Source organism: Strix uralensis, chromosome 3, assembly GCF_047716275.1.
Source record: "Strix uralensis isolate ZFMK-TIS-50842 chromosome 3, bStrUra1, whole genome shotgun sequence".
NCBI classification, from domain to species: Eukaryota; Metazoa; Chordata; class Aves; order Strigiformes; family Strigidae; genus Strix; species Strix uralensis.
This window is the reverse complement of record NC_133974.1, coordinates 64,780,693-64,802,985: the sequence shown is the minus strand read 5'-3', so window position 1 is coordinate 64,802,985 and position 22,293 is coordinate 64,780,693. Positions and strand designations below refer to the sequence as shown.

The 22,293-nt window shown below is 35.2% G+C and overlaps 1 protein-coding gene across 12 annotated transcripts in view; it reads left to right on the top strand.

Annotated features, from left to right (window-relative positions):
* Positions 1-22,293, top strand: part of AHI1 (Abelson helper integration site 1) — a 97,102-nt gene that overhangs the window by 5,579 nt on the left and 69,230 nt on the right. For 11 of the 12 annotated variants that reach the window (XR_012628152.1, XM_074862589.1, XM_074862586.1 and 8 more), the window contains exons 3-13: positions 365-480; positions 7,875-8,485; positions 9,062-9,219; positions 10,258-10,471; positions 11,212-11,404; positions 12,969-13,064; positions 14,481-14,666; positions 16,693-16,845; positions 17,649-17,666; positions 19,010-19,142; positions 20,144-20,267. Coding sequence is in view for 11 of the 12 variants with exons in the window: in XM_074862589.1 (XP_074718690.1) it covers positions 365-480; positions 7,875-8,485; positions 9,062-9,219; positions 10,258-10,471; positions 11,212-11,404; positions 12,969-13,064; positions 14,481-14,666; positions 16,693-16,845; positions 17,649-17,666; positions 19,010-19,142; positions 20,144-20,267 (2,002 nt within the window). In the remaining variant the exon portion in view is untranslated. The remainder of the gene's footprint in view (positions 1-364; positions 481-7,874; positions 8,486-9,061; positions 9,220-10,257; positions 10,472-11,211; positions 11,405-12,968; positions 13,065-14,480; positions 14,667-16,692; positions 16,846-17,648; positions 17,667-19,009; positions 19,143-20,143; positions 20,268-22,293) is intronic. The other variant, XM_074862590.1, reaches the window with a different exon arrangement.

The window sequence follows — 22,293 nt, the reverse complement described above, 5'->3', positions numbered from 1 at the left end:
CCTCTGTTATCAGTGTGCTACTGTTCATAAACAGCGAGGGCAATAATCTGTCCTCTACTTTGGCTAGCCCAAGTTTTGTGCTGATCCTGAAGTGTGTGCTCTTCAAAACTTGCTTTCTTCAGGAAACGGAGTAGATGGTGCTGATTTCAGCAACAAGTAATAGCGTGGTGTGTTTGTACAATGTTGCTGAGTTATCCTTGTGTGGTTTACATTGTCAGTGGAAATTCTTAACTAAGTGAATTTCTGTTAAACTTTCCCTGATAAAATAGTTCTTGTCTTTTGTGATATTAAAGCATGATTGTGCACTTTTTTAGCAATGTTGATTACTGAGCTAGTGAATCATACTCTGGATTTCTTTTTGTAGTTGAAAGTGAGGCAAAGGCAAAAACCAAAGTCCGATTTGAAGAAATCTTCAGACGCCATGCTGGTCTAGCAGACACAAAGAAATCAAAGAAAAAGAAGTTTCAAGAGAGTATTGTGGTGAGTTTGAACACATGCAAGCTTTGGTTGCCTTCCTTAATGGAAAAAAGATCAGGAAAATGTATTGTAAAAAGGAGGTATAAGCATTTTTAAAAAGTAAAGTATGTTTCTGCACATATCCTTTGTTTTTGATATGGCTTTTATTTGTTGTCTGTGTACCAGCAATGCATCCTTGTAATTTGGAGGTATATAATACTGGTAAAAAGGAAGTGGCACACGCAGGCATGCACTCATTGAAAGTCTGACAGTACTTTTTTCCCATTCACATTTTTCAGAAAAGCTTTAAGATTTGCAAATTCAGTATTGACTTTAGTGAGAGTGTGAGTGATGGGCTAGTGGAATTATGGCTGTAAAAATATTTAATTTAGAGTGTACTATATCTGTGTAATACAGGTCCATCTGTGTATAACATCTGTGAACTGAGAACTGATGAGAATTTATAATAATATGAGATAATCATCAACTTTATTCCATTTCCTAAAAATTACTGGTATAAGAATAAGAATTTACAAACAATATTAAACAACATGTGGAACTTATTTTTTTTCAATTTGATCTCAATAATCAGCATATTTCTGTGTGCGCTGAGCTTTGTGCCTGAGTGGTCCTGTGTTTACATGTCTACTTAGGCAGTACACACACATAAAGGTTTTTTTTAAAGATTTTGGATTTATCTTGTAATTTGCAGGTTAGCAATGATTCTATCACCCTGACTTTATGGCTCAACAACATTATTGTTTGTGGCATATATCTCATTAAAAGAAACTCAGAGATTCCTCTGAGTTATGGTTCATACTGTAGCTTTTCTTCCTGAACAGAAGAATAAATGTTTAACATGAGTCCTTTATATACCAATTATGGATTTACAATGTTTGGAATTTCAAAAGAAAGCAGTTTGCTTAAAAGGCAAATGTTCTGTTGTTTTATTTTCCTCCTGTTAGGTTTTCTATTTTCAGCCTTTTTTCTTACAATTCAATCTATACCAGGTGCTGGAAGTCAATGTTAATTCTTTAATACTCATTTAAGACAAAGGAGTGGTATTTTATGTAATATCAGAATGTTAAAAGTATTTATTATATATGGACTATATTCAGAATAGTTATATTAAACTTGGTATTGTTATGCTGAAACATAATTTTGTCTTTAGATTGACAATTTGAAATCGATATTTGTGTGGATTTTTTTTGTTTTGAATTCTTTGTAGTATATGGTACTTAGCCAGTAATCTATACAAAGAATCAATGTAATGTTTAAAATATATCACAGAAGAGTTAGAGGGTGGGTTTTTTTTCTTTTTTTGCTGGCATGTGTATAAATACAAGACCTTCCTTGGTAAGGTTCACTTTTTTTGACAAAACATGAGTTTTTAAATCTGTACTTTATAAGTATTTTTGAGCACATAATTTATGTTCATATGCAACTACATATTACTCATAAATATTTTAAGCTTACTTTTTCTTTAAAATTGGTTTCCATTCCAGAAGTCTCTGATGTAAGACACTAGTGTTTTGGAGTTACCTAGAAACAGTTAAAAACAGTTAACTGAATCAAGTGTTAGTGGTATATGGACAAATTAAGAAGTGTTTTTAGGATCAGCATGGAAGCCTAACTTTATGGTTTTGTTGAAGCCATAGATTTTTACCAGTCAGTTAACTGAAAAACAAAGAACTTGAGGAGAATGTGTATTGAAACCTAATACTGACCATTTTGAGTATTTCCTTAAAGTGTGGCAAAGTTGCAAGAGCTCAGGTTGGTATTTTCCGTGCTGGTTGCATTCAAGTAGAAATTTCTGTAAAAGCTTCAACAAATAACTAGTCATTTCTTTGTAAGAAATAAATATGTGTGGGAGGGGAAGAGGAGGTAGATAGAGAAGGTTGACTGGTTTTGTTCCAGTTTTCTTCCCTTTATATAATTCAACTCTATACAGTTTCACATATCTTGAAATAATGTGAAATTTATCAAGTGATGGTTGTCTTTGTGTCACGCACTTGCCATAAATGGTCTCCCAGGTTTGATCAGAAACAGATCATGATTGAAAGCATATTTCCACTGGAAATGTTCCAGTCTGCTTCTTTCGTTTGTCTTTACTGAACCTAGCCATTCTTAGATTAGTAAAACCTTTCCCATCATAGTCCCCTGTTTCCTTGAAACCTAAGTTCTAGAGCTGCAGGAGGTTGCTGTGATTTTAAATGACAGAAGTGAGGCTAAGAAGGTTGCCTGCCTGTTTGCCTGCTCTGCTTTCTGTGCCCATTGCCTGGAGAGAAGGGAAGCAGCCTGACAGGAAGAGAAAAGGCTGATGTCAGTAGGGCAGGATGAGTTTGAAGTCACAGCTGGTAGGAATGAGGAGCTTGTAATGGAGATGGAGATAGACCATCAGCTGTGGACAGTGAAAGGTCTGCTTTGTTGTTGAACAGCCCCAGGTGCAGTGGGTATGAGGCCTGAAGGCATGGCTGAAAAGACAAACAATTGGGACACAGTCAGAAAGTGAATTTGCTGGTATCCCTTCCAGGGCTAACAGTCACCATATTTCTTTTTTGCCAGTTGTACCTCCTGTTACAAATTGTTAGAATGAGGCAAGCCTCAGACCAGGCAATGCCCAGACCGTTTTGCCCAGATAGATTAATCTGCCTAAAGTCAGTGTGAAACTGATTGAGTTTATTTGGTTCAGTCTAAATTTCATGGTAGAACAGAGGATATTTAACTGAGAAAAATGTTAGTGAAGTTTTCTACCAGGTGAAAAGCAAGATCCCTTTATGGAAGCAAGAATTTCTGCCCTAGCATGTAGTCTGACCAGCTTACAACATTGGATGGGCATGCATTGGTAACTAAGGTTTTGTATTCAAGGCAGGACTGCAACAGATTTGTCCATTTGAAGCTTTTTACTTGTTACCTCACTGAGTCTGCTCCTTCCTTGGATGACAGATTGCAGTCTGGAGTTTCATGAGGGTACAGGTAATAGGGAGTCTATCTGCAGGCTTGAAAATTCTTGTATTCTTTTGGGTAAGATGATGTTTTACAAGTTTCTTCTGACTAATTCAGTACTTTAGCTTCTGTCTTAGATGTAAAACACAACCTGCAGAGCTTTGAGGTTGTAGAATTTTCCCAGGGTCTGTTTCATAGCCCATTTTTTTCCCTAAGCTGACAGGCACTGAACAGTTACTGAGATTTTCACTGTTTTTTAGCCCTTTGTTTCTAATATTTAAAAGAGGAGAACTGCTAATAGTTTACTGTATACTTGACCTACACATTTTCTCAATGTTTTCTGTTAAAATTTGGTGACACTTCTCCAAGCCCATCCTATCTGTAAACTTCTAGTTTTGAGCATCTACATTTTGTAGTCTTATATGAGCAATGGCAGTAAAATTGGTTCCCTAGTGCGTTAAAATTTTCTTAAACATCCCACCCAACTATCTGGCATCACAAGTACATTCATTACCAATTCATTTATAAGTAAATAGTCTTTTACAACCAGTACGTATCAGCCCTTCAGTGGGCTGTCAATGTTCATTCCTGATTTTTCAATTTGTGCCTGTATTATGGGAAGAAGTTCAGGTACCTCTGTAAATCTGGTTACCTGAGTTTCCAGATAGCCTGGGCAAAATCACTTGTTCTGTTTCCAGGTTCCAGTCACACATATTTGAGAAGCCTTTTTAAAAAGGAGTAAGATTATTAGGCATCATCCCTGCTGTCAGCTCTGGAATGTGAACGGCGAGTGATGTGACCTGGGGTTGGCTCACTGTGGTACGAGCCTTGTACATTAGCCCACCTGCATGCATCTTGGCTGGTGCCCATCTCTCACTCTTGTCAAGCCAGTAGTGCAAGTAGGTCTGTTCTCCAGGAAGAGTGCTTGCTCTGCCCTGGTGTCATAATGTGGCCATGGAGCTGTTTTGAAAAAAAGCCTTCTCCTTTGTTCCATGCTTTAAGCTGAGGAGGTCAGGTTAAGGTCAGCAAGCCTCTGGAGTTACTCCAGAGACAGGCCTATCCTCTGAGCTGCTTTTTCAGCCTGACTGCTCTTTCTAACTCAGTTCAAGTGCATTTATGTAGAGATGTTTGCTCTTGGTTGATCTTTCTGTCCTGCATTTCAGATAGGGAATCTATACCACTATCCCTGCCTCTGCCTGAGACCTAATCTGATGGTTTTTAGGAACCTCTTGGCTTTTACTTTCCCTCCCATCTTTCCTCTCTGTTTAATCACATGATGTGGACAAAGTGGCCTGAGTTAAGATCGTACAGGCCTGTATCTGCGGAATTTGTGTTTGAACTGCTGAAGCAGCTTTGTGCTGCCTGCAGTATATATTAATATTCCAGGAATTTGCTGTAGTTTGAGATTGTGTTTTATTTTGTTAAGAGGATATTCTGTATTTTTTTTTGTACAAGGAAATTTACTATTATTAAGTGACTGTGTGCTGCTACTTACTATTCATGACACATTTGTGGATGTATGTTTTTGTTTGTAGGCATAATAAATAACGTTCTAGTAAATATGTCATGCAAGTTTTTACAACAGCTAGGTTTCTTTGAGGAAATGATTATTGAGTGTCAGTTATTTTAGAAACTCTTGAACAGGTCAAAGACAGTTCTACTTCTTGGGCTTAATGGATTAATCACAGAATCATTCAGGTTGGAAAAGACCCTTGGGATTATCGAGCCCACCCATCAGCCCTACTCTGCAAAGTTCTCCCCTACACCATATCCCCCAGCATCTCATCTAAACGACCCTTAAACACATCCAGGGATGGTGACTCCACAACCTCCCTGGGCAGCCTATTCCACTGTCTAACCACTCTTTCGGTGAAAATTTTTTTCCTAATGTCCAGTCTAAACCTCCCCTGTTGGAGTTCAAAGCCATTCCCTCTTGTTCTATCGTTAATTACCTGTGAGAAGAGACCAGCACCAACCTCTCTACAATGTCCTTTCAGGTAGTTGTAGAGAGTGATGAGGTCTCCTCTTAGCCTTCTCCTCCTCAAACTAAACAGTCCCAGCTCCTTCAATTGCTTCTCGTAAGATTTATTCTCCAGGCCCTTCACCAGGTTCGTTCCCCTCCTCTGCACTCACTCCAGCACCTCTATCTCATTCGTATTGAGGTGCCCAAAACTGGACACAATACTCCAGGTGTGGCCTCACCAGTGCAGAGTACAGGGGGACTATCATCTCCCTACTTCTGCTGGTCACACTATTTCTAATATAAGCCAGGATGCCGTTGGCTTTCTTGGCCACCTGGGCACACTGCCGGCTCATGTTCAGCTGTTGGATGTTCTATCAAAGGCAGCATGACCTTAGCTATTGGTCACTGTTGGGTCTTAATTGCCAGTGTGTTTTAACCTTCATTCCTTAGACTCTGCAGTTAAAGCTATCTGTAGAAATGCAGATAAGGAGGTGGACAACCTATTAGAAAGCATTATTTTGGTTTTTTAGTTTATACAAAGCTTGTTGCTTTAATTTTTTTTTTATTTCCCTTACTCTATTCTGTATTTCAAGTTATTTATATGAAATTTTCCACATCCTCTTAAATCATTGACTTATGAATAAAGAGGATGTTACTAGACTATTTAAGCAAGTAAAAGATGAAGGTATAAAGACATGTTTCTTTCATGATTTGATATTGAGATAATTTAAACTATTTTTAGACATAGGATGTTAAAAATAAAGATACCAACTGAAAAGATACATGAATAGCTTTAGATAAGCATACTTGCATGAGATTTTAGATGTTTCTTTTTTTAACTCATACTTTATTAGGACAGTGTTGTTTAATATGTAGCATTAGGAAGTCTAGTTAGAGCATTTTTAAGCTTTGTCTCTTACTTCAGACGTCAGCTTTTATTTCTGTGTTAAATGTTGTCTTGGCATATTTTTCTTGTCACATTGTTTTTATTTGACAGTTTTCCTGTACAAATAATAAACTTCCTTGATTTATTTTCTGTGTCTTTACCCATGTACTTCAAACTTTCTTTTTTCTCCCTTCTCCTTCTTCAGTACTTAGAGTACTTTACTTGCTCTCCATGTTCTATCTTCAAGTGTCAGATGTGAATAAAACAAGATAGTGATAAAGGTTTGCAGGCTCACATGGTTGAGGGCATACAAAATGGAGGCAGATGACTTGCACATTGAGTGTTCTTTCTAGTCATGGAATATTATTCTCACAGGTGAGCATTTTTAAGTCAGGATCCATCCTCCAAAGCATGGCTGGTGTTGCAACTTCATTCTCAGCTTTTTCTTCTTATAAGCTTGTACATATTGGTGATCACTCATTACACATATTGTCCCTTTGAAAAAATGTTTGAGGCAAACATAATATTGCAACTGGGAGAAGTACCCCAGCTAGAAGGGGAAGATGTCTGCGTTTATTGAGGGAGGAAGATGGTCTTGGCAAAGAAAAGACCATCTTTTTTAATTTGCTTTCTTTGTGTCTTAAAGTCCTTTCTAATGTTTCATGTGGAGACTCCAGAGAGTTTATGTAAGACAACGAACCTCAGTGACTTTATAGAAGCTCCATCAAGGAACACCGATCTGTGTGTTGAGCTCCTTACAGAATTAGGCCTTAGTTACTTGCTGTTCTTTGGAGTTATCATAGAATAGTTTGGGTTGGAAGGGACCTTTAAGGGTCATCTAGTCCAATGCCCTTGCAGTGAGCTGGGACATCATCCAACTAGGTCACGTTGCTCAGGGCCCCCTCCAACCTGGCCTTAAATGTTTCCAGGGGTGGGGCATTAGAACTTTTAGTAAACACAAATAGAAATCTGAAGGAGGGAGGAAAGTTTACAATGTGTTTTTTAAAAAACATCAAAAATTGGCAGGAGGAGTGCGTAGACAGATGCATTAGCTGAAATTTATCTTAGCTGTTTATACTAGATTGGTCTTTAGATCAACTCTTTGTCATTCTACTAAGAATAATGCAGGTGTTTTTTTCAACTTTGTGTTTTTTAAAAAAAAAAAGTCTTAATGGAAATCTCTTTTTGTCAAGCAACTTTCAGTAAAAGAGACTGCAAACAACTGAGCCTGAAGCCTGTCTCTAACTTCCATTTTAAATGGAAGAAAATACTTGATTTTGTGCTGCATGTGATCTTCAAGTCTTCCATAGTCTAAAGCATTGGCATCTGTTTATGGAGTAGACTTGTTGATGTCGTTTTTTACTGTATATACATAAAAGCAATTTAAAAACAGAGTGAAACAAAGTAGAGGATGAAGTGCCCAAATACAAAATGTTTTTTTTCTGTGTGAATTTTCTGTTGCCTTTCAATCTGTTACTTGTTAATTTTAAACAGGAAAATAACTTGAGCTTTGATTTCATTTTACTTTGTATAATATTGCTAAAGAAATAACAAGAAATACTATGATTATCCTTAGAACATAATTTTTAGTACAAGTATGTTTTATGTTCTTTTCATTTATAGCTTGACACCTTTAGAAGTAATATTGATCTAGCTAAGGAAAGTGTGAATGATGAAGCAATTATAAACAACACATATAATCCTGAAGAAGAGAGTCCTCGATTTACAAAAAATAAACTGAGAGAGAAAGTCTCAATTGCAGAGAAAATAAACAATGATATTGTTAGTGGAGAGGAGAACAAGCAACCAAAGTCTAACAAGAAGAAAAAGAAATCACCATTGCAAGAACAATTTAATGAGGAGGAGAATTTATATGAAGCTAAATTGGAGAGTTTTGAGAAAAAGATTAATGATCTTCCAAAGAAGAAAACAAAAAGTAAATCACAAACAGATGTACCTCATCAAGAAGGTGATAGAAGGATTAAAAATTCCTTGTCTGAAGTGAGAAATATAACTGAATTAGAAGAGGAAGAAGAGCTAATTCGAGCCTATCAGCTGCATGTGGCTGAGGATGAGGCAAAAGCAATTAAAAAGAAAATAAGAATGAAACTTAAAGAACAGATGTCCGAATTCACCTCCACTGTTCAAAGCTATGAAGTTGTATTGAACAATGAAGTGGGCAAAAAGAAGAAAAAGAAGAAAGAAATAGCAGTTTTAAGTGAAGCTGAAACAAGGTACCGTGATAAACTGTATACTGTGTGTCTGTGAATCTTAAGTGAAATGTTTCATTTTGTTTTAAGATAGACAGAAGCTTTCTAATAAACTGTACATATTTTCTAAGTGATAAACTGGATGATTCTGTTATGAAAAAATATAACCAAATACTTTTTTGAAATGCTGTCAAGATTAATATTTAACTCACAGATTCTTTTTAACTTCTTAAAAAAATATCCTCTGTTACTATCTGGTGTTCATTTTCTGTGGAACTCACTCTTAATTAACTTAAGATAATTTTGTGCATGTTTTCTTAGTGATGAGTGGTGGCCCTCATCCAGCAGAAGAGTATTAGTTTAGCTCTATTCACACGAATGGTACTGCAATTATCTGGAAATTAGGGGGAACTGAAGGGGGGAGAGAAATGAAAAAGGCAAGACATTAATGTTGGGGGTGTATGTTGCATTTTCAAGATGCACAGATGATGAGCTGCAGAACTAAAGAGGAAATTTCAAGTGGATTAATAATGGTAATGAACAATTGTATCCGTATATGCAGTAGAATGCAACTGCTGACAGTAATCCATTACATTGCAGTGCAATGTCCCTTTCTGAGCTACAGCATCCTCCAGCAGAAGATGGCAATGCAAATCAGTCCTTGGAAAGACTATTTACATCAGAAGGACAGAAACTGGAGGAAAGCATGGAAAACCAGAAACCTAAAGCGAAGAAGGTTAAAAAGAAAACCAGAAAAGGTCTGCCAACAAAATGTTAGGATGGTGTGCTGCTTTGTTGCTTTATCCAGGTCTTTTTTTTCCTTTTTTTTTGCACTGCTACAGAAATATTTGTCCGTAGTAACACAGAAGTGATTGAGCTGTTGAAGTTAATTATGTTTCATTAATTACTATTTTTGTTCTTCCAATTCTGAGGCTAATTTGTGAGGAAGTTTATTTGAGTATCAATCTAAAATCTTGAGGATTCATTTACTGTAAATAGTTTTGAAGTGGCTAAATAGTTAAAAAGTTGGGGGTTTAAAGCATAATATAATAATATTATAAACCACCTTTCAGTGTATTACTTATATGCATATTATAATTTTTTAAATTATTTTATCATTTTTGTTTATACTATAAATGGTGTATCACCACTGTTTTAACCTAATGCTCCATTCAAACATAAGGAATATTTTTTCGTGCAACGCATAGTCAAATTAGGGAATTCGCTTCTCAAGTGTTGTGGAGGCCAAAATAAGAAAGTAGATTAAAAAATTGAGATTATAGAAATTGATGAGAAGTAGATCTTTTGATATCTATTAAGTCTCGTGGTCTCACTGTAACTTGTAAATGAGGAAGTTCTGAAAACAATAGTATGGTCAAGGAAAATGCACATGGAGAAGGCATCAGTTTCTGCTTGTCTTATTTTTTACGTTTTCCTTAAAAAAGCAAGCAAACAAAAGAACCGCTACTATACGCTGTAGTCCAGAGCAGGGTATTGAACTGTAGGGATTTTAAGACGTTGTGGCACAGAAGAACCTATGTCAATCAAGAGGAAGATCTCTGATTTTACATAAAAATGTTTGTTAATAGGAATAGATTATATTAATATATATTCATGTGTATGTTCATACATGTTTAAAATGCTGCAAATTGGAACATTTTATTTTAACCTATTACATAAAGAACATGTTAAATATTATTACTTTACTATTGATTGCTAAGACAATACATTTTTACTCCTTTAAACTGCCATTAGTGGAACATAGTAACCTCTGTTTACTTTGTTCCTATTTCTAGAAGAAAACACAGAAGTTGCTGCAGAAAATGATGAAGCAATGAAGAATTCAGAAATTTCAACTCAGTCTAAATTTGCTTTTGATGATGATCTTGTGTTGGGAGTTTATATCCATCGATGTGATCGACTTAAAACTGATCTCCTGGTATCTCATCCCATGGTTAAAATCCATGTTGTTGATCAGAGAAGTGGCTTATATGTCAAGAAGGATCATAGGTGACTTTTAATAACTGTTTCTATTATCGGTGATTACTATAAATGCATAGATCCTTCCCTAGAAAATTAAATACGAAAATAATGCTGAATGTTGTTTGTGAGATCATTCATTAGTTTCTACATCTATGATAATATATATATATACCTACAGTAAATTAGGATGGTATTTTTCTGTTCTTTTTGGCACTTTTAAATGCCCTGCACTGCTATATTGCTCTCAAGGTCCCCTGATTTACAGCACGGTTCATTCTGTTTTCTTTCCAGAGAAAAACTTTCCTAAATCTCAAAAATATGTAGAAGCCAAGATTAGAATAAGCAAGCAAAACTCTTGTAGCATAAATAAGTCTGCCTTTTCTTTTTTTATAAAGAACTTTTAAAATCCTGAAATGAAGTTTAGTTCTCCATGTTTCTAATCACTTGTTTGCACTGTCATTATGCATAATTTTCCTGAAAATCAAAATTTTAACAGTGTTTAAGCAGTAGACTGTACCATGATCATTATGCATAAATTTGGTAACAATAACTTGATTGTTACGATTTTGAACTTCAGCCTGTAGCATTTCTACATACATTGTAAATTGTCTTAAATTTTGTGTGGTTTTAGATATTTTTTTTCTAAAATCAAACAAATGGTATCTTGTAGGTTTTTTTGCTTTCAGTAATTGAAAATACTGTTTTGTTTGAGTTGGTTTTTTTTAAGGCCCTATAACAATTGTAACTGTTTGGAAATTTTCAAACAGCAAGAGGAAACTTTCATCTTCTTCTGAACAAGAACAAATAGAGCACGTTCTTCCTATTTTGACACAACCATATGACTTCAGACAGTCTAAATCAACGGTTCCAGAGTGGGAGGAGCAAGTCATATTTAATGAGTGTTTTAGTTATTTTATTCAAAACACTGAAGAAAGCCCTCGGGTAATCCTGTTTTTTGAGGTAAGGTTAAATGTTTTGTGTCCAATTTATTCATGTTGTGATTTTCTGTTTGTTTCTTCAACAGTATATATTTGACTGATTCAGGTGTTATTTCAGTTATATTGAGTTAATAGCATAACCTTAGGATATGGAATTAAGTGGATATACCAAAAAGTGTTATTGGTGATTGCTAATACCATAAACATTTTTTGTAGCAAAACCACCGTGTTTTGATAGTAGTAAGGAGGACAGAGCTTTCTTATTAGATCAACTGTCACACTTCTGGGAAGGGCTGTTAAGATCATTCCAGATCAGGAGGGATGGTACTATGTATAAAGGATATCACTTTTTCATTTTGCATATTCTTGAAATCTGAGAAGAAGCTTGAGTACCAGAAACTCAACGATGGAGTTTGCCTGCTTGTAGCAACACCTCTTTTCCCTTGTGCCAGTGAGCAAGCTGTTGCATTGTTTTCCATTAACGTTTTAGACATCTACTTCTCCTCGCCTGTTCTTGGCAAAGTAATTATTAATTCATCCTCCAATACAGTTATGTTTAAAGGAAAAATTACAAGGTGTATATTCAACATGATTTTGAGCTTAAGTATTTCAGTATTTGTAAAGAGAGAGTCTGTAGTATTAACCTGAAAATGGGAACTTAATACAATAAATGTTTTTTCATTCCTTGTTTCTTATATTTCAAATAGATTGTATATGCAGTATCACAGTATGGCTTTTTTATGTTCTGTGGTACTCATAAATGAACACATTTATCGAATTAAGAGTGCTTAGTTGCTTAACACAAAAGTAATTACATTTGTATTTAAGGATTCTTCATGGAAATCATGTTAATGTTGGGACCAAAAGTATGACTATACTGAAAGCATGCTGTTTGACTTCAGCGTGGTTTATGAAATATCAATTTGAAGAAAGCATGATTCCAAGGGGTTTTTTGTATACCATATAAACCTCTAGGAGTGGTTAAATATGAGAAGATTCTAGTCACTGACCAGAAAAATTAAGAATCACGGACATCACTGGAAGTGTTCAAAGTCAGGTTGGACAAGACTTTGAGCAACCTGATCTAATGAAAGATGTCCCTGCCCATGGCAGGTGGGTTGGACTAGATGGACTTTGAACGTCCTTTCCAACTCAAACCATTCTTTGGTTGATTCTATGACATAAGTGATAAAGGTAGGAAAGGAAAACTAACTTTTTGACGGCTGTTTTCCAGCTAGATTAACATCCAGCAGGTTTTAGCTGTCAGATTTGTGAACTATATAGGATTTGTGAGAATTACATATGAATGTTTTCCTCTTTTATTGCGACAGAAGGGAAGGAAGAACAGTTTTTTAAGGCCAGACTTAACGTTCTTTTTTTAAAGTAGGTCATAGTCATCAGGTAAATGCATAAGGATCTGTTATTTCTAATTGTGTACTTGTGTGAAAGAAGTACTGTTTTTGTAATTGTTTAAAATTGAAATCTGCTTATTGAATCTCATCTAGCATATTTTCAGCAGTATTCTTTAATTACTATGAAGTATATCATCATTAGAAATATATTCATATTCGTTCCAATACTTTCAGATCCTTGATTTTCTAAGGATGGATGAAGTGAGAGCCAACTCTGATACACAAATTCAGGAATGTGGTTTCCGAAAAATTTGTTGGGCATTTCTAAAGGTATTGTAAATATTTAAATGAAGAAACAGAATTTGTAAATCTTTTTATTCAATTATTTAAGATGCTAACTGTACTAAGTAGGAAAAGATTTTTTTAATCTTTCCAGGCAACAGATGGAAAAATAAATCCTTGCTTGCTTGACTGTTCTCTCCTTTCCTTCTTCCTTTGCCCCATAAAATTCACAGTAACAATCTTGACAGTAAAGAATATGTATTTTTTCAAGAAAGTACAGAATGTGTAAAACTTTTGTTCATAAAGTACAGAAGGAGGTTTTCTCTGAGTGTTTTCTGCGTGTTCATGAGATTGTGCAAAGAAAATGATAAATCCACTAATTTCTGTATCTCGGCTATTCTGTATTCTAATGGCATTTTCAGTTGGTCAGTCTTTTCAAAGACTCCCTTGCCTAATTATAAAATGTCTGTCATTTTTAGTTGCATAGTTTGAAATGCTGCAGCAATGACATACATGTAATTTAGCCAGCACGTCTTGTACCTTTTTGCCCTTTTAGGAGAGACTTAAATGTGCCAGTTTGGTCTTTTGAGAGCTGACAAGCTTTAATTTGCCTGAGGGTTGTTCCTTTACACCTACCCCAGTGGATGGTAGATCTTGACAGCCATTGAGCAGTCCACAACATGAGAAATACAGGAAAAGATAATGGACTGCAAGTTTATGGGAAGGGAGAGAGACCTCCATATCATTCCATACAGAGTCTCTTCTCAGCTCTGCCCAAGATTAATCTACTGGAATCAGAGGTCTGGTGTTCATGTCTGGGTGTATAGCTGGTGGGAACTGTGCATCCAGGCATTCAGTACAAATAAAATTGTGGCCTGTTCTTCCTTCCTACTGCATCTGCCTGCATTATCCTTTCATCTGTATTAGTCGAAAGTAGAAATGTCCTCAGTGTTAATGGCAGTAGGTACACTTGTTCTTTAGTTCAACATAGAAAACTGTTATTTCCTCTGAAGCTGGAACGGTTACTGCTTTGCAGTATCTTCTGCTCTGAGTCAAAGCCTTACCAATGCCCTTCACTGCATTGTTCAAATGAGACAAATTTGAAAGAGACTCTTTGTGGATTAACAGTTCTTTTGAGATTTGCGTGATTACAAGTAGTAATTAAAAAAAAAAAAAAAAAGTTGTACTGTGGTACTGCAGAGGTCTTCCCACATACGGGGTGTTACTGTTCTGCATATGAAGCGTGTGTCAAAACCAGGCTGCCATCTAAATTTAATCTCGTGATTTGATCCTGGGGGTGTTTAATACATGTTTACTTCATTAATTCTAGGGGTAGTAGGATAGTATATCTCCCCAGTGGGAAGTGAATTTCAGAGTTTATACTGTAGTTAAGATACTAAAAATAATCACTTTTATTACTTTTATGTAAATTTTTTTTTTTCCTCTTTTTAATCACCCTTCCAGCTTGTAGGTGCAAATGGAGTTCTAAACATTGATGGAAAACTCCGTCTGCAATTATATTACCCACCTCCAAGGACCAAGTCACATTCGAATGCTGTTGAGGTTTATGACTGGTGGGCAAAATGTCCTAGAAATCGTTATCCATCAACTTTATATGTGACTGTAAGAGGCATAAAACTGCCAGATCACGTAAGTTAAATATATAATATATAAATATATTTACAAATATACAGACTTTTCTGTAGGAAGTAGGAACTAGCTAGAACATGCGAGTGTGTGTGTTTGTATGCATGTATAGAAAAGTTGTACTTATATGCAGTATATAAAATAGCTAGTATATAACTAGCTATAATAAGAACTTCACATAAGATACATGTTCCAAACTCAGCCCTTCATAACAGGCATACTTTCCTATCTGCAACTTTGCATTTTTTGCCATCGACAGAAAACTTTCAGGGTACTTTCTTGAAGATTGATATTCCTTCTCATTAGGAGAAATGCCATTATAAGTCACTGGACTCATGCAGGTGTGCAAATTGTGTAAGTGAGAGAAGATATAAGTCACTTAACTCTGATTCCCTGCACCCTCAAGCTATAATGAGTCAGGTTTTTTTCTCAAATGAAAAATCCTTTAAAGACAGGCTTACGTTGGTATGTGCCAAGATGTGCATTCAAGATAAATACAGCATTTGTTGTTCTACAGTGCGAGTACAATATTGTTCTATTACATAATTTTCCATATGTATTTACAGTAGTCATAAATCTTTCTTCTGCTCACTGTTCATACAATCAAGGGTGATCTGAAAGCCTGGTGAGATGTCGTCCAAAACCAAGCTAATCTGTGGGATTAGTTCCTATGTTTTTGGGACATTTTTCTAATCTGTGTACTGGAATGACATCTGCAGATCTCTTGCTCAGTCAGCTTGTGTGGTGGTTAGGAATTCTGTGCTCTTGAGCAGCTGTGCGTCATCTTTCTGGAAGCATTCTGAGCCTGTCTTCTCCATGGTCTGAATGTTTTCCGGGTATGTTTAGGTGCTATCACTGGTTTACAGCTGTTCCTACTTTACAGTCCTCTCTGAAGTTCAAGTGATGTCATAAAATTACATAGGCTTTCTGAGCTGTGCTTGACTTGGATATTATTTCATTCTTGTTCTGGTAAGTGGCAGATTTGCCAAGGCTGGGGTTGAACTCCAGATTAAGAGCCATGGCATGATACAGTTTTCTGTGCATAGATTTCTGCTTCCATTTAAGATCTGTTACAGATCCTGCCTAGTCTCCTGCTTCTCTAGAAGGGCCCAGGTCTCCCAAACCTCCTGCATGGGCTGGTAGATATGAACATAGATGTCTTGGATAAAACAAGGCATCTTGCATGGAAGTAGACTCCTTTGTGTGGACAACTGATTTAAGCTCGTAAATTGGTTTCTGCTTGCGTGGTAGGTGTCCAACCTCCCATTTTAGTCACGGGAACCTAGACAGTTATGTGCCCTGAAGTGGATAACTAGCAACTGTCAGCCTGGAAGAAAACAGTAATTTTGCCTGGTATTCAGATGTGTTTCTGAAGAGACTTGTCTTGGTGAAACTGATCAGAACTACAGCTGGTGCTTCGTGGCCTCTGTACCCCTCAGCCATGGGGCTGCTAGGCTGCTTCACAGCATTAAGGCTTCCTGTGTGTTCAAGCTTGGTGTAACTTGTACGTAAGGTTTAGTAAGTGTATTTACAGAAGTTTGGAGAGTATATACGGTTTACCTACAATAAAAATCACAAATGTGGTCAGTCCTCCTTTTATTTAAACATAGTTTGTTCAATACACAATACTGGTAGTATCTTTTGATTTGAAGGTGGTAGATTAATGTCAGTGGAACTATTTACATACTGAAATGCTTTTTTTTAATACAACACATTCACCAGGTAGTAGAGTATTACTAATTTTCACTGACCCAGATAGTTAATAAAAATAGACAAATATTGATTATTTGAAAAATCTCTGATACCATCCGATTGACACAACTTTGGAAGCTTGGATTACTTTCTGACTTGCTGGTTACTTTAATTTTTTGCTATGTAGTTTTCATGTATTAAGCTTTTACTAATCTCTATTTTTCAGATGTAAAAATGCAATTCATTTGAAGTTAAAAATACCTTTTAATCTTCTCAGATATTACAGTGTTCATTTTAATAATATTTTTTCCTGATGCTTAGTTTTGTTTGTTTTAAGGTTGCTCCTTCTTTCCACTCTACGATAGCTGTTCAGCAGGAACAAAGTAGTGCAACTCTGTGTGAGCCCCAGAGAGAGGGATCTAAAAAGTCATGTGAACCTTTTCCTCGGGAGAAGAAGGAGCCATTTAAATGGACAAGATTGCCTGGACAGGTGAGGTGTTTTTCTTTGTTTTTTAAAGAGAAACAATTTGAAGATCTGCTATATTTTCATAACTTTATTTTTATGATCTAAGTATTATGAAGCAAGTCAGTCATTAAAGCAAATTAAAAAATACTAACATAAGAAACTCTCAGAAATAGTAGAGGATGCTTATCTTCTTCCACATATGGTTGATTTAACCATTTTTTCCCAGAACAGTCAGGTATTTTTATCTCCTGAATTCTCCAGTAATTTGAAAGAGAAGGGCTATTCAGGTAGTAGAAGTAAGACAGGAAGCCAGTTCTGAGATTTAAGCTTGGCTGGAAATATATTTTCCTGGGTTTTTTTAATTCCATCAGTTAAAGTTATTTTTAGAGTGTAACAGAAGGAATTTTCATTGAAGAACCTTATTAAGAAGGTTCTTGATGACTTCATCCTAACTACGAGATCACTGTAGCTAATGGAATTAGCAATCATAAAGGGAATATTTTTGCAACTATATATAGAATGGCCATACAATGATTTCATATTTTTCTGTAGAATGGCATTAGTGTGGGTTCATGGTTCTATAAAAATTTGAATAATACAAAGATGTGTTGATTTTTATTTTGATTCCATACTGTAGTCCTTGTACAGATCCTTTCAAAAAGAACACTTAAATATACGTGGACTTAATTTTATTTCCCGGTAATGTTTGCTGATAATAATAAAATAGTAAAGAATAGGTGAGTCTGTTTTTTACAATGGAAATTTTCTTGCCAAAAATGGCAGGATACCTCAAAGTTGTATTTATGTTAATGTTCATTACTTTTCAGAAAGTTGCCATTCTGAAAGTAAGTGTATAATCAAAACCAAGAGAAGTGTGATCCTAAGAATATTTGCCTGTCATCATAAAAATAAAATTTGGCAGCTAATTTATTCTTAGACTAGTCCATGTACATATTAAAGAACTTCAGTAGCAACGGTGATGTATTTTGTGATGTGCTGTCTTATGAAAAAGTTTCAGTAAGGTTAGCCTAATGTGGCATGTCTGTTTGCCAAAGAATATTAAAGCAGATGTGTGCATTTTAAAATGAATAATCGCTCAAAATTATTATTTCCTTTTTGTATATTTAAATTATTGTTTTACCTTTAAAGCTAAGTTATCTTTTTAAAGAATCACAATATATCTGTATCCTTCTGCATAGATATAGGTGGATGACCTTATTTTTCCAAAATATTCTATAGAATTATGAATTAAATATGAGATTAATTTTATATGTGAATTGTAGCTGCATGACCTGTAAATAAAAAAAGTTTGTTCTGAGCTGAATTATTGATCCAATGTAGTAATGTTTTATTTTAGAGAGAGGTTAAAATCATAAGAAGGCTTAATTCCATATATAGTTTCTAACAAGATGTATTTACCTTTATTCTGAAGTAAACAGTGTATATTCAATTTTTTCATAAGTAGATCTATTTGTATACTTTTAAATGCATATGAATCTCTTCATGCTCATTTTTCATTCATAAAGGTCAATCAGGTTTAGGTTAAGTAATCACATAACTACTCTAGATATTTTAATTCCCCTTAAACTTTGTATTTTGTTCAAAGAGAAAAAGCCCTTGGGTGAAAAAGAGGCAATACTTTAGGAGAGAGGAGGGGGACTATAATACCTGTGCAATTTTTTGAAATGTTTCATCGCTATTTTAAAAAAATCAGGAATTAAAATACAGATGAGGAATGTTAAGGGTGATTTGGTAGACCAAAGGTTTGAGCGCCTGGACTTAGTCTTCTGAGTTCACACTGCAATCATTTAAGTTACTAACAGTTTTGCTTAGACTCCTTAAACAAGCTTGACTTACTGTCTAACTCTACAGTTTATATTATTGACGATGGTCTTCAATAAGCACTTCTTAAGATTAAGGAAATTACTTCAATTTTAAATTTTCTTAGGTTTTTAAAACTTATGGTTGTCTGTAAATAATGGGTCAGAAATGAATATACAAACTAGATGTGGTCTAAGTTTTATGCAACAGAACTGTCTCTCTTTAGAAGGTTGAATTTTTCTTTTAAATTCTCTTAAGGTGTTAGTAGCTTTTTAAAACATAAGCATGACAGGAACTAAATGTATTTTAAGCATTGGGTAGTTAATATTTATAACTGTGTAATCCCAATTCTTACCTGAAAAGCTAGGCTTGCCGCATACCGAACAAGCATCTGTTTTCACTGCGAGGTGGAGATACAGGCTGTTTCTGTATTCGTTTCTCTCATGATGGGAAAACACTGGCAGCAGCATGTGCAGGAAGGAATGGCTATCCCATTGTTTGTAAGTTTAAAATATGTTTCAGTTGTGTTGTTTTTTTTTTTCCTTATAACTCATGTAGTTTGAAATTAAAGGGCAAAAGATGTGTGGATTTTTTAGAGGTTTTCTTTTATAATTGTGTTTTGCAAATTGTTCTGTGCATTAAAGGCACTGGGGAAAATGTTCTTTCTGTGTTAGTAAGGCTGGAGCTGGCTTTTCATACATGGCAATGTATATACAGTTTAACAGTATGAAATACGCTATTTCTGTGCAGTGGTCTAATGGAAATACTAAATCAGTTTGCATAGGAACATATCTTCTGATAATAAAGTTTTAAGTGAAATAACTTTTCCAGCCCCACTCCACACGCTTTTTGTGTAAGTTTTTCTCCTAACCTGTCATGAAGGTTAGGTACCCAGAACATCTTCATCTCCAGAGAGGCTACTGGAGGCTGCTGTCTTCCATGGTTCAGTTCACTTGGAACCTCAAATATTCATTATTATTCAAACTTGGGGCTGCTTTTTCACCATAGCCTCAACTGCATAGTTCTTAAACTCTGCATAGGAACATTGAGATTTAGAGAACGGTATTTTAAGTGTACACAAAGTAAATGTTTTAATGCAAGGAACAGTAAGTCTAGATTCCTTTATTACACAGCCACAGAAAATTATCTCAATGTTAATCTATTTCAAAGATTGTTCAAGTAGCTGCCAAAATTTAAAAAAAAAAAAAATCAGAAGAAATTATAATCCTAATCTGTTTCTAATAATTTAAAGCAAGTAGGCTGTTTCGTAAGGGTTAAGACATTTGTGACATCCATGAACCACTAGATGGAAGTATATGCTTGTGGTCCATGCATATCTAGCAACTATTTGATCTTGTTCTCTGAAAATGAGAAGGTGAAGAAAATGACTTGTGCTAGCAGAAACTCAGCCAAAGATTAGACTAAGTTTTGCACTAGTGATTGCATATAGTTGATTGTAAATACTTACAAAGTTTTTACTTCTCTATTTAAACTTCACTAGTGTACGAAATACCTTCTGGACAGTTCCTGAGAGAATTTTATGGTCATCTTAACATAGTGTATGATCTTTGTTGGTCAAAAGACAATCAATACCTTCTTACTGCATCCTCTGATGGCACTGTCAGGTCAGTATGATGAAGATATTCTGGCAGATAGCACCAGAAACAGAAAAGAAGGTGGTTCAATTTCATGTCTTGCTACAAACTATGTTATAATGTTAAGATTCGATTATACTGTGACATTCTATAACAGTGTAAAAATTGTGATGGAGTTAATCACTTATGCTGTATTTAATATATTGTTTTCTAATGTATATGTATTTGAAACCAAAGCTTTTCTAAAAACTGTAGTATCTAAATCTACAGTGCAGCAAAAAACCAAAAGGCTTTATATTTCAGGAAGTCACTGAGACAAAATATTCTGTCCTTGGAGAAATTGCTATATTATGAATGCAGTATTAAGTTCATGAATTTGAACATGAGGTAGGAAACTGAAAATTTAAGATTCGAGTTATGTCTATAAATTGGCCACACTGCACATATATATGTTTGGGTTTTTTTAGTTTTTGGACAGTTAGTTAAATAATTCAACTTAAATTGCTGTAAGTGAAATTTGATAGTATTATTTCTGAGACTGAATGTGTACACATTTTCCTCTTCAATTAAAAAATGTACTTCAGTGCAGTGTTAAAGTTGAAATACTAATCTGTTCAAGGGTTAAAAGCAAAACCTTAAAAACTGTAGAAATACATGAAAATATGGCAGTGATACTACACAATTCTATTATGAGCAACTTCATAGGTTTTCATAGGGCGCTTTTTCATTTTTTTAGCTCTTCAGATCCCTATCTGTTGTTTCTGTTATGCAACTCAGTAATGCTACAGGCAGTTGCATAATTGAAATGCCAGAAGAATTGTTAAATGATATATTGTATGTGTGGAACTGGGCTGCTTTTTTTTGCTGCTTGTATGTAGGCATAAAAAAGAGTATTTTAGGAGCTTAGCCCATGTTCTTATTTAATCTGCTTCGAAATAAAAATTTTTTATATTGAAGTAAATACAAATTTCAGTCATTTATGTTACCAATAAGTAGGCCCAGCAGTTCCTCAATTCTTGAATTTGTGGCAGCAAGTTGAAACTGTAGTGGTCTGCCTCCTTTTCTGTGTACCATGCATAGTCACTACATGAGTTACTAGTTCCTGTATTTATTGTCCGTTGCCTTAAGCACCTTACAAAGTCTCAGTTTAGGCAGGGAGTTTCTTCTTTTTCCCTTTTATACTGGGAACACTTTGCCATTGAAATATGGTAGAATTGAAAGATGAGGACTGAAAGGTACCCTGTTGCTTTACAGTTATTACCAGTTTGTTACTTGGATCATCACTCAGACTGAGTTCTAAGGCAACTTCAAGGGAAATTTGGGAATTTATGTGAATTCTTCCTTATATAGTGTTTTATGTTACCCTTGAGCCTTCCCAAGCTTTAGTCCCATGTTATTACCTTGGAGCAATAAATTAACTTTTATGTTGTTAGAGCAAAACCATTCTAAAAGGTAGGTAGACTCCTTGTGACCTTTGCACATTAAGTTGCAAGTTAATTGCTGTACTCTAAGGGATTGCAGTTTTGTAATGAACTCGCCTCGAAGTTAGAATTCTTCAGTAGCCACCAGAAGTAGTCACCCCACCTGGAAGGGTGGCTCTCAAACAATTAAATTCCATATAGTAACTGAGCACTGTCTGAAATGTGCCGCCCACTTGTATTTCATGATCCAGGTACCATTCCATTCTTTATGGATTCAACTTTGGGCAAGGCTCAATAATAAAATGCTTAGCATCAAACAGAAAATACTTCCTAAGAAAAATCTGATCTTACAGCTGTGAGTGGTAAAGGACAGGAAATAGATGAATAGTAAGAACTGAATTTATGTGAAAAAAACACCCTTGAGATCACAATCACTGTGTGGAAGGTAATTGTTCTTTTAAAACTTTCTGGGGTTTTATTTATATTTAGTAGTCCTAAATGTTCCTTTGTGGGTTTTTTGTTCTACCTTCTTTTTTTTCTCTCTTCTTTTTCTAAATGAGTGATATCCCAGAAGGTCTTAATAATTTGTTTATAACTCCTGAAAGATAAGAAACCGATCCATCCCATTAAATTCT